The 12,442-nt window shown below is 44.6% G+C and overlaps 1 protein-coding gene across 1 annotated transcript in view; it reads right to left on the bottom strand.

Moving 5' to 3' along the window:
• Positions 1-12,442, bottom strand: part of LOC110493302 (dedicator of cytokinesis protein 3) — a 348,112-nt gene that overhangs the window by 237,765 nt on the left and 97,905 nt on the right. Inside the window, exons 2-3 of the mRNA XM_090206492.1 lie at positions 10,730-10,813; positions 2,032-2,072 (exon numbers count right to left, since the gene is read on the bottom strand). Of these exons, the coding sequence (XP_090062618.1) occupies positions 2,032-2,072; positions 10,730-10,813 (125 nt within the window). The remainder of the gene's footprint in view (positions 1-2,031; positions 2,073-10,729; positions 10,814-12,442) is intronic.

Genomic DNA, 12,442 nt, shown 5'->3' with positions numbered 1-12,442 from the left:
GGTGAGTGAGATGGAGAACTGAAAACAGGGGATCCAAGGTGGGGGAGATGGAGAACTGAAAACAGGGGATCCAAGGTGAGGGTGTTGGAGAACTGAAAACAGGGGATCCAAGGTGAGGGTGTTGGAGAACTGAAAACAGGGGATCCAAGGTGAGGGAGATGGAGAACTGAAAACAGGGAATCCAAGGTGGGGGAGATGGAGAACTGAAAACAGGGAATCCAAGGTGAGGGAGATGGAAAACTGAAAACAGGGAATCCAAGGTGGGGGAGATGGAGAACTGAAAACAGGGAAACCAAGGTGAGGGAGATGGGGTACTGGAAACAGGGAATCCAAGGTGAGGGAGATGGAGAACTGAAAACAGGGGATCCAAGGTGGGGGAGATGGAGAACTGAAAACAGGGAATCCAAGGTGAGGGAGATGGAGAACTGAAAACAGGGGATCCAAGGTGAGGGAGATGGAGAACTGAAAACAGGGGATCCAAGGTGAGGGAGATGGAGAACTGAAAACAGGGAATCCAAGGTGAGGGAGGTGGAGAACTGAAAACAGGGGATCCAAGGTGAGGGAGATGGAGAACTGAAAACAGGGAATCCAAGGTGAGGGAGGTGGAGAACTGAAAACAGGGGATCCAAGGTGAGGGAGATGTAGAACTGAAAACAGGGGATCCAAGGTGAGGGAGATGGAGAACTGAAAACAGGGAATCCAAGAAGGGGGAGATGGAGAACTGAAAACAGGGGATCCAAGGTGAGGGAGATGGAGAACTGAAAACAGGGAATCCAAGGTGAGGGAGATGGAGAACTGAAAACAGGGGATCCAAGGTGGGGGAGATGGAGAACTGAAAACAGGGGATCCAAGGTGGGGGAGATGGAGAACTGAAAACAGGGGATCAAAGGTGAGGGAGATGGAGAACTGAAAACAGGGGATCCAAGGTGAGGGAGATGGAGAACTGAAAACAGGGAATCTGAGGTGAGGGAGATGGAGAACTGAAAACAGGGGATCCAAGGTGGGGGAGATGGAGAACTGAAAACAGTGGGTCCAAGGTGGGGGTGATGGAGAACTGAAAACATGGAATCCAAGTTGGGGGATATGGAGAACTGAAAACAGTGGGTCCAAGGTGGGGGAGATGGAGAACTGAAAACAGGGAATCCAAGGTGAGGGAGATGGAAAACTGAAAACAGGGGATCCAAGGTGGGGGAGATGGAGAACTGAAAACAGTGGGTCCAAGGTGGGGGAGATGGAGAACTGAAAACAGTGGGTCCAAGGTGGGGGAGATGGAGAACTGAAAACAGGGAATCCAAGGTGAGGGAGATGGAAAACTGAAAACAGGGGATCCAAGGTGAGGGAGATGGAAAACTGAAAACAGGGGATCCAAGGTGGGGGAGATGGAGAACTGAAAACAGTGGGTCCAAGGTGGGGGAGATGGAGAACTGAAAACAGGGAATCCAAGGTGGGGGAGATGGAGAACTGAAAACAGTGGGTCCAAATTGGGGGAGATGGAGAACTGAAAACAGGGAATCCAAGGTGAGGGTGTTGGAGAACTGAAAACAGGGAATCCAAGGTGAGGGTGTTGGAGAACTGAAAACAGGGAATCCAAGGTGAGGGTGTTGGAGAACTGAAAACAGGGAATCCAAGGTGAGGGTGTTGGAGAACTGAAAACAGGGAATCCAAGGTGAGGGAGGTGGAGAACTGAAAACAGGGGATCCAATCATTTTCCAATAATTTTGACCACTATCTTTATTTGAATTGTTTGTATATATAAAGTAAGGTGTATAAACAATTAACCTTATTTTCAACTGGAGCAGAAAAACTGTAACTCTGGAAGCCCAGAGCAAAATAATAGCTTTATTTGTAGTGTACAACAATACTTTTTCAAACATTTCGTTTTTTTTTTTTTGGTACAGTAAGGTGTGAGAACAATTAACCTTGTTCTCACCTGTACCAGAGACACTGTCACTCTGGAAGCCCAGAACTACAGACAGAATGGTAGGGAAATAGCCTATTTCCACTAGGAGCTCATTGGAGCAGTTTATTTACCTTGATTGTGGGTTTCCTGTTGGAGGATCCTCGGTACCATCCTGAAAGAGAGAAATATCAAAATCAATGTTTAGGAGAGGCCTGAGAACACCCCTGATCTCATCCTTTACCCCACCCTCTGAAATCCCTGAATTCAACATTATCAGTATCATCTTAATGTTATGGATAATGTGTCAGAGAGTGGGCTCAGGTAGGACTGATGTTATCTTAACGTTGTGGATAATGTGTCAGAGAGGGGGCTCAGGTAGGACTGACGTCAAATAAAATCAAATTTTATTTGTCACATACACATGGTTAGCAGATGTTAATGCGAGTGTAGCGAAATGCTTGACGTTATCTTAACGTTGTGGATAATGTGTCAGAGAGTGGGCTCAGGTAGGACTGATGTTATCTTAACATTGTGGATAATGTGTCAGAGAGGGGGCTCAGGTAGGACTGATGTTATCTTAACTTGGGGATAATGTGTCAGTGACTGGGCTCAGGTAGGACTGATGTTATCTTAACGTTGTGGATAATGTGTCAGAGAGGGGGCTCAGGTAGGACTGATGTTATCTTAACGTTGGGGATAATGTGTCAGAGAATGGGCTCAGGTAGGACTGATGTTATCTTAACGTTGTGGATAATGTGTCAGAGAGTGGGCTCAGGTAGGACTGATGTTATCTTAACGTTGTGGATAATGTGTCAGAGACTGGGCTCAGGTAGGACTGATGTTATCTTAACGTTGTGGATAATGTGTCAGAGACTGGGCTCAGGTAGGACTGATGTTATCTTAACATTGTGGATAATGTGTCAGAGAGTGGGCTCAGGTAGGACTGATGTCATCTTAACGTTGTGGATAATGTGTCAGAGAGTGGGCTCAGGTAGGACTGATGTTATCTTAACATTGTGGATAATGTGTCAGAGAGTGGGCTCAGGTAGGACTGATGTTATCTTAACGTTGTGGATAATGTGTCAGAGAGTGGGCTCAGGTGGGACTGATGTTATCTTAACGTTGTGGATAATGTGTCAGAGAGTGGGCTCAGGTAGGACTGATGTTATAGTAACGTTGTGGATAATGTGTCAGAGAGGGGGCTCAGGTAGGACTGATGTCATCTTAACGTTGTGGATAATGTGTCAGAGAGTGGGCTCAGGTAGGACTGATGTTATCTTAACGTTGTGGATAATGTGTCAGAGAGGGGGCTCAGGTAGGACTGATGTTATCTTAACGTTGTGGATAATGTGTCAGAGAGTGGGCTCAGGTAGGATTGATGTTATCTTAACGTTGTGGATAATGTGTCAGAGACTGGGCTCAGGTAGGACTGATGTTATCTTAACGTTGTGGATAATGTGTCAGAGACTGGGCTCAGGTAGGACTGATGTTATCTTAACGTTGTGGATAATGTGTCAGAGACTGGGCTCAGGTAGGACTGATGTTATCTTAACGTTGTGGATAATGTGTCAGAGACTGGGCTCAGGTAGGACTGATGTTATCTTAATGTTGTGGATAATGTGTCAGAGACTGGGCTCAGGTAGGACTGATGTCATCTTAACGTTGTGGATAATGTGTCAGAGACTGGGCTCAGGTAGGACTGATGTTATCTTAACGTTGTGGATAATGTGTCAGAGACTGGGCTCAGGTAGGACTGATGTCATCTTAACGTTGTGGATAATGTGTCAGAGAGTGGGCTCAGGTAGGACTGATGTTATCTTAACGTTGTGGATAATGTGTCAGAGAGGGGGCTCAGGTAGGACTGATGTTATCGTAACGTTGTGGATAATGTGTCAGAGAGGGGGCTCAGGTAGGACTGATGTCATCTTAACGTTGTGGATAAGGTGTCAGAGAGTGGGCTCAGGTAGGACTGATGTTATCTTAACGTTGTGGATAATGTGTCAGAGACTGGGCTCAGGTAGGACTGATGTTATCTTAACGTTGTGGATAATGTGTCAGAGACTGGGCTCAGGTAGGACTGATGTTATCTTAACGTTGTGGATAATGTGTCAGAGAGTGGGCTCAGGTAGGATTGATGTTATCTTAACGTTGTGGATAATGTGTCAGAGACTGGGCTCAGGTAGGACTGATGTTATCTTAACGTTGTGGATAATGTGTCAGAGACTGGGCTCAGGTAGGACTGATGTTATCTTAACGTTGTGGATAATGTGTCAGAGACTGGGCTCAGGTAGGACTGATGTTATCTTAACGTTGTGGATAATGTGTCAGAGACTGGGCTCAGGTAGGACTGATGTCATCTTAACGTTGTGGATAATGTGTCAGAGACTGGTCTCAGGTAGGACTGATGTTATCTTAACGTTGTGGATAATGTGTCAGAGAGTGGGCTCAGGTAGGACTGATGTTATCTTAACGTTGTGGATAATGTGTCAGAGACTGGGCTCAGGTAGGACTGATGTTATCTTAACGTTGTGGATAATGTGTCAGAGACTGGGCTCAGGTAGGACTGATGTTATCTTAACATTGTGGATAATGTGTCAGAGAGTGGGCTCAGGTAGGACTGATGTTATCTTAACGTTGTGGATAATGTGTCAGAGAGTGGGCTCAGGTAGGACTGATGTTATCTTAACATTGTGGATAATGTGTCAGAGAGTGGGCTCAGGTAGGACTGATGTTATCTTAACGTTGTGGATAATGTGTCAGAGAGTGGGCTCAGGTAGGACTGATGTTATCTTAACGTTGTGGATAATGTGTCAGAGAGTGGGCTCAGGTAGGACTGATGTTATCGTAACGTTGTGGATAATGTGTCAGAGAGGGGGCTCAGGTAGGACTGATGTCATCTTAACGTTGTGGATGTGTCAGAGAGTGGGCTCAGGTAGGACTGATGTTATCTTAACGTTGTGGATAATGTGTCAGAGAGGGGGCTCAGGTAGGACTGATGTTATCTTAACGTTGTGGATAATGTGTCAGAGAGGGGGCTCAGGTAGGACTGATGTTATCTTAACGTTGTGGATAATGTGTCAGAGAGTGGGCTCAGGTAGGACTGATGTTATCTTAACGTTGTGGATAATGTGTCAGAGACTGGGCTCAGGTAGGACTGATGTTATCTTAACGTTGTGGATAATGTGTCAGAGACTGGGCTCAGGTAGGACTGATGTTATCTTAACGTTGTGGATAATGTGTCAGAGACTGGGCTCAGGTAGGACTGATGTTATCTTAATGTTGTGGATAATGTGTCAGAGACTGGGCTCAGGTAGGACTGATGTCATCTTAACGTTGTGGATAATGTGTCAGAGACTGGGCTCAGGTAGGACTGATGTTATCTTAACGTTGTGGATAATGTGTCAGAGAGTGGGCTCAGGTAGGACTGATGTCATCTTAACGTTGTGGATAATGTGTCAGAGAGTGGGCTCAGGTAGGACTGATGTTATCTTAACGTTGTGGATAATGTGTCAGAGAGGGGGCTCAGGTAGGACTGATGTTATCGTAACGTTGTGGATAATGTGTCAGAGAGGGGGCTCAGGTAGGACTGATGTCATCTTAACGTTGTGGATAAGGTGTCAGAGAGTGGGCTCAGGTAGGACTGATGTTATCTTAACGTTGTGGATAATGTGTCAGAGAGTGGGCTCAGGTAGGACTGATGTTATCTTAACGTTGTGGATAATGTGTCAGAGACTGGGCTCAGGTAGGACTGATGTTATCTTAACGTTGTGGATAATGTGTCAGAGACTGGGCTCAGGTAGGACTGATGTTATCTTAACGTTGTGGATAATGTGTCAGAGACTGGGCTCAAGTAGGACTGATGTTATCTTAACGTTGTGGATAATGTGTCAGAGACTGGGCTCAGGTAGGACTGATGTCATCTTAACGTTGTGGATAATGTGTCAGAGACTGGGCTCAGGTAGGACTGATGTTATCTTAACGTTGTGGATAATGTGTCAGAGAGTGGGCTCAGGTAGGACTGATGTTATCTTAACGTTGTGGATAATGTGTCAGAGACTGGGCTCAGGTAGGACTGATGTTATCTTAACGTTGTGGATAATGTGTCAGAGAATGGGCTCAGGTAGGACTGATGTCATCTTAACGTTGTGGATAATGTGTCAGAGAGTGGGCTCAGGTAGGACTGATGTTATCTTAACATTGTGGATAATGTGTCAGAGACTGGGCTCAGGTAGGACTGATGTTATCTTAACATTGTGGATAATGTGTCAGAGAGTGGGCTCAGGTAGGACTGATGTTATCTTAACGTTGTGGATAATGTGTCAGAGAGTGGGCTCAGGTAGGACTGATGTTATCTTAACGTTGTGGATAATGTGTCAGAGAGTGGGCTCAGGTAGGACTGATGTTATCGTAACGTTGTGGATAATGTGTCAGAGAGGGGGCTCAGGTAGGACTGATGTCATCTTAACGTTGTGGATGTGTCAGAGAGTGGGCTCAGGTAGGACTGATGTTATCTTAACGTTGTGGATAATGTGTCAGAGAGGGGGCTCAGGTAGGACTGATGTTATCTTAACGTTGTGGATAATGTGTCAGAGAGGGGGCTCAGGTAGGACTGATGTTATCTTAACGTTGTGGATAATGTGTCAGAGAGTGGGCTCAGGTAGGACTGATGTTATCTTAACGTTGTGGATAATGTGTCAGAGACTGGGCTCAGGTAGGACTGATGTTATCTTAACATTGTGGATAATGTGTCAGAGACTGGGCTCAGGTAGGACTGATGTTATCTTAACGTTGTGGATAATGTGTCAGAGACTGGGCTCAGGTAGGACTGATGTTATCTTAATGTTGTGGATAATGTGTCAGAGACTGGGCTCAGGTAGGACTGATGTCATCTTAACGTTGTGGATAATGTGTCAGAGACTGGGCTCAGGTAGGACTGATGTTATCTTAACGTTGTGGATAATGTGTCAGAGAGTGGGCTCAGGTAGGACTGATGTCATCTTAACGTTGTGGATAATGTGTCAGAGAGTGGGCTCAGGTAGGACTGATGTTATCTTAACGTTGTGGATAATGTGTCAGAGAGGGGGCTCAGGTAGGACTGATGTTATCGTAACGTTGTGGATAATGTGTCAGAGAGGGGGCTCAGGTAGGACTGATGTCATCTTAACGTTGTGGATAAGGTGTCAGAGAGTGGGCTCAGGTAGGACTGATGTTATCGTAACATTGTGGATAATGTGTCAGAGAGTGGGCTCAGGTAGGACTGATGTTATCTTAACGTTGTGGATAATGTGTCAGAGACTGGGCTCAGGTGGGACTGATGTCATCTTAACGTTGTGGATAATGTGTCAGAGACTGGGCTCAGGTAGGAGGTAGGACTGATGTCATCTTAACGTTGTGGATAATGTGTCAGAGACTGGGCTCAGGTAGGACTGATGTTATCTTAACGTTGTGGATAATGTGTCAGAGAGTGGGCTCAGGTAGGACTGATGTTATCTTAACGTTGTGGATAATGTGTCAGAGAGTGGGCTCAGGTAGGACTGATGTTATCTTAACGTTGTGGATAATGTGTCAGAGACTGGGCTCAGGTAGGACTGATGTTATCTTAACGTTGTGGATAATGTGTCAGAGAATGGGCTCAGGTAGGACTGATGTCATCTTAACGTTGTGGATAATGTGTCAGAGAGTGGGCTCAGGTAGGACTGATGTTATCTTAACATTGTGGATAATGTGTCAGAGACTGGGCTCAGGTAGGACTGATGTTATCTTAACGTTGTGGATAATGTGTCAGAGAGTGGGCTCAGGTGGGACTGATGTTATCTTAACATTGTGGATAATGTGTCAGAGACTGGGCTCAGGTAGGACTGATGTTATCTTAACGTTGTGGATAATGTGTCAGAGAGTGGGCTCAGGTAGGACTGATGTTATCTTAACGTTGTGGATAATGTGTCAGAGACTGGGCTCAGGTAGGACTGATGTTATCTTAACGTTGTGGATAATGTGTCAGAGACTGGGCTCAGGTAGGACTGATGTTATCTTAACGTTGTGGATAATGTGTCAGAGAGTGGGCTCAGGTAGGACTGATGTTATCTTAACATTGTGGATAATGTGTCAGAGAGGGGGCTCAGGTAGGACTGATGTTTTCTTAACATTGTGGATAATGTGTCAGAGACTGGGCTCAGGTAGGACTGATGTTATCTTAACGTTGTGGATAATGTGTCAGAGAGTGGGCTCAGGTAGGACTGATGTTATCTTAACGTTGTGGATAATGTGTCAGAGAGTGGGCTCAGGTAGGACTGATGTTATCTTAACGTTGTGGATAATGTGTCAGAGACTGGGCTCAGGTAGGACTGATGTTATCTTAACGTTGTGGATAATGTGTCAGAGACTGGGCTCAGGTAGGACTGATGTTATCTTAACGTTGTGGATAATGTGTCAGAGACTGGGCTCAGGTAGGACTGATGTCATCTTAACGTTGTGGATAATGTGTCAGAGAATGGGCTCAGGTAGGACTGATGTTATCTTAACGTTGTGGATAATGTGCCAGAGACTGGGCTCAGGTAGGACTGATGTCATCTTAACGTTGTGGATAATGTGTCAGAGACTGGGCTCAGGTAGGACTGATGTTATCTTAACGTTGTGGATAATGTGTCAGAGACTGGGCTCAGGTAGGACTGATGTTATCTTAACGTTGTGGATAATGTGTCAGAGAGTGGGCTCAGGTAGGACTGATGTTATCTTAACGTTATGGATAATGTGTCAGAGACTGGGCTCAGGTAGGACTGATGTTATCGTATCTTAAGTGCCTTAGACCGTTGGGGCTTTCGGGAGGTCTGTGTAGTCAAACTTCGTCATACGGGCCAAAATCGGAGAGATTTTTGTTAAAAAATCAGAATGATTCCGGATTCAGTAATCCTCTTTTTTTTAAATCCAGGTTTAGATCGATCTGGCTGTTTTTGATACATTTTTCCCCCAGAAAATAATAGGATAGCATCATTCTCGTCCAGATACCACAATATCCAGATGACAGAATCGGGGACTTTCAATACTTTGAACAGGCCTTGCCATCTACTGGGCAGGTTGTGGTATTACTAATACACTGTCATTGGGAAACAGAGGTGAGTGAACTCCCATCAGTTGTACAACTTAATACATTCAACTGAAATGTGTCTTCCACATTTAACCCCCAACTCCTCTGAATCAGGGAGGTGCGGGAGGGGGCTGCCTTAATCAACATCCACCGTCTTCAGCTCCCGGGGAACATTGAAGGTACCTTGTTTTTTTTGTTTTTTTTAATCGAGCTTCTATATCACTTATAAGTAGATGCATTTATTTGACACTTTTCAAAATAACAACTGATCACATATCTATACTGCAGTCAATTTAACTTAATCAACTTTTGGTTTTCAGATGTAAAAACGTTTCTTAAACCTCCTCACCTTAGGAACATTGCCCATATTTGGGGGGTTGTAGTGTCGCCTCTTTAAATCCACCCTTCCAATGGTGATAATCCTGTTGCATCAAAATTATCCTAATCACTATCTTTTCAGTTTTCAAAAAAATTCAAAAAAACAAATACAATCCTGATTAATGGTCAGATTGGATTACCAAATCCTTATCCGGAGGATCAGAATCTACTTTTTTCAGTTTTGAAAACCCCAATTATAACATTTAGTTAAATGCTGTAGTCAAAGCGCTCGTCTTGCTTCTAACAACATTCTCTGGTCTGATGAAACCAAGATTGAACTCTGGCCTGAATGCCAAGCGTCACGTCTGGAGGAAACCTGGCACCATCTCTATGGTGAAGCATGGTGGTGGCAGCATCATGCTGTGGGGATGTTTTTCAGTAGCAGAGACTAGTCAGGGTTGAGGGAAAGATGAATGGAGCAAAGTACAGAGCGATCCTTAATGAAAACCTGCTCCAGAGCGCTCAGGACCTCAGACGGGAGCAAAGGTTCACCTTCCAACAGGACAACGACCCCAAGCACATAGAACCCAAGACAACTCAGGAGTGGTTTCAGGACAAGTCTCTAAATGTCATTGAGTGGCCCAGCCAGAGCCCGGGCTTGAACCCGATCGAACAACTCTGGAGAGATCTGAAAATAGCTGTGCAGCTCTCCATCCAACCTGACAGAGCTTGACAGGATCTGCAGAGAAGAATGGGAGAAACTCCCCAAATACCGGTATGCCAAGCTTGTAGCATCATACCCAAGAAGCACTGAGTAAAGGGTCTGAATACTTATGTACTGTAAATGTCATATTTCACTTCTTTATTTTTTAAGACATTTGCTAAAATTTCAATAACAAAAACATTTGATTTGTCATTATGGGGTATTGTGATGTCATTATGGGGTATTGTGATGTCATTATGGGGAATTGTGTGTACTATAAATTGATGAAGAGAAAAACTATTTGATACATTTTAGGCTGTAATGTAACAAAATGTGGAAAGTCAAGGGGTCTGACTATGCACTGTACCACTAGAGGTGAGCGCGATTACCATCAAGTAGACTTGTGTTTTGGGGACAGGGATCACAGAACGGCGGAAGTCCCGAGCCCTGGTTCTGAGTGTCGCATGTCCAATCACACACACACACACACACACACACACACACACACACACGCACACACACACACACACACACACACACACACACACACACACACACACACACACACACACACACATACACATACACACACACACACGTAATAGAGACCTCTGCTTATCTCATTCTGTTACTGTAGAGAAACTAAGGTAAACCTACCTAGCAGGAAGTAGATATGTACAGATGTTATTGTGTATTGTCGGAGTGTAAGGGTATTATAACACACCTTGACATTTCTCCAGTATTTGGACTGTCTCTCCAATCTCCAGAGCCAGACCGTGGGTCACCGTCCCGCGGAATGTACAGATCACTGTGGGAAAGAAAGAAAGAAAGAGTTCTCAGTAAGAAGACAGAAAAAAAGAGATCTGAAATGGTTCTTCAGCTGTAGACATAGGAGAACCATTTTCGGTTCCAGGTAGAACCCTTTCCACAGACGGTTCTACAGACGGTTCTACACCATCTTCTATGGTGACAGCCCAGGGAACACTTTAAGGTTCGAGATAGCACCTATTGTTTTTTTTAAGAGTGAAGCAACAAAGGAAGAGTTAAAACTATATTTTAATTCTGCACTAGTTTAGTTGTCCAACAGAGAAACGATTGACCCCCGTGTCTTCACAGCAAGTGAGGTTTGGTAGGTCTGTGTGATAGGGCATGTGAGTGTGACACTGGCAGTCTGTTATCATACAGTACCCCTAGGGCCAAACAACACTTTACTGTCACAAAAAGGTTGTCACATTCTCTCTCTCTCTCTCTCTCTCTCTCTCCTTTTCCATCCCCTCTCTCTCTCTCTCTCTCTCTTTCTCCATCCCCTCTCTCTCTCTAGTACATAGTACTGCAACTGAATATGCAAAAACACTGACCACATTTATGTATCTATGTCTCTTCCTCTCCCTCTACTTCTATCTCTGCTCTCTCTTTCTCCTCTCCCTCTAATCTCTCTCTATGTCTATATTCTATGCTCTCTCTTTCTCCGTCTCTACTCTCTCCATCATATCGAAGTAAACTCGGAGCCCTGCGATGACATGGTGTGTGGTCCTCCCACTACGACTCATCAGGAAACCATGCAGTTTATTAGGCTACAGAGGAAATAAGTTAGGATGAACTTCACAGGGTGGTGAAAGTGGAAACCGCGCAGTTTAAAGAAAAGAGCAGGATGATCTTGATGTGATAATCAATCATTGGCTGTCGTTCGACAAATAAAAACAATCTTGCTATTTTTTTTCCATTATAATAATCTCAACATATAGGCTTGACGTGTGTTCTAGCCAAGAGCATGCAGATAGCGCTGTTGGCTAGGGCGCACGTGCCAATACCAGACTATATAATGCAACATTTTTTTTGTGAGAAAAAAAAACCCACCAGTAAAGTTGAAAATACGATGGAAACCCATTTAACCGTAAAAGTTATCTTTATGTGCACTACGTCATCACGCGCCTTTTTATCCGCAACAAGTCAATGTGACGGAAACATCTCTGGTGTGGAATATTTGCAAATTGTTTTTAATGCTGATTCTAGAATATTCGCATGAAAATCTGTCGTCACTTGGATGGAAACCACAGTAACACCTTTATAAAGGAAGAGACCAGGCCTGCGTTCTCTCTCTCTCTCTCTCTCTCTCTCTCTCTTTCTCTTTCTCTTTCTCTTTCTCTTTCTCTCTCTCTCTCTCTCTCTCTCTCTCTCTCTCTCTCTCTCTCTCTCTCTCTCTCTCTCTCTCTCTCTCTCTCTCTCTTTCTCTCTGTCTCTCTGTCTCTCTCTCTCTCTCTTTCTCTCTCTCTCTCTTTCTCTCTCTCTCTCTCTCTCTCTCTCTTTCTCTCTCTCTATCTGTCTCTCTCTCTCTCTCCCCCCCCTCTCTCTCTCTCTCTCTCTAGATTAGATAGTACTTCAATGGCTGCCTGTCTGTCTTTTCATAAAGCTTCAAGGTAAACCCAGTACTGTAAAG

Source organism: Oncorhynchus mykiss, chromosome 17, assembly GCF_057628025.1.
Source record: "Oncorhynchus mykiss isolate SJ-2025 chromosome 17, ASM5762802v1, whole genome shotgun sequence".
NCBI classification, from domain to species: domain Eukaryota; kingdom Metazoa; phylum Chordata; class Actinopteri; order Salmoniformes; family Salmonidae; genus Oncorhynchus; species Oncorhynchus mykiss.
Note: the sequence above shows the minus strand (reverse complement) of the source record. Positions and strands in the feature narration are given on the sequence as shown.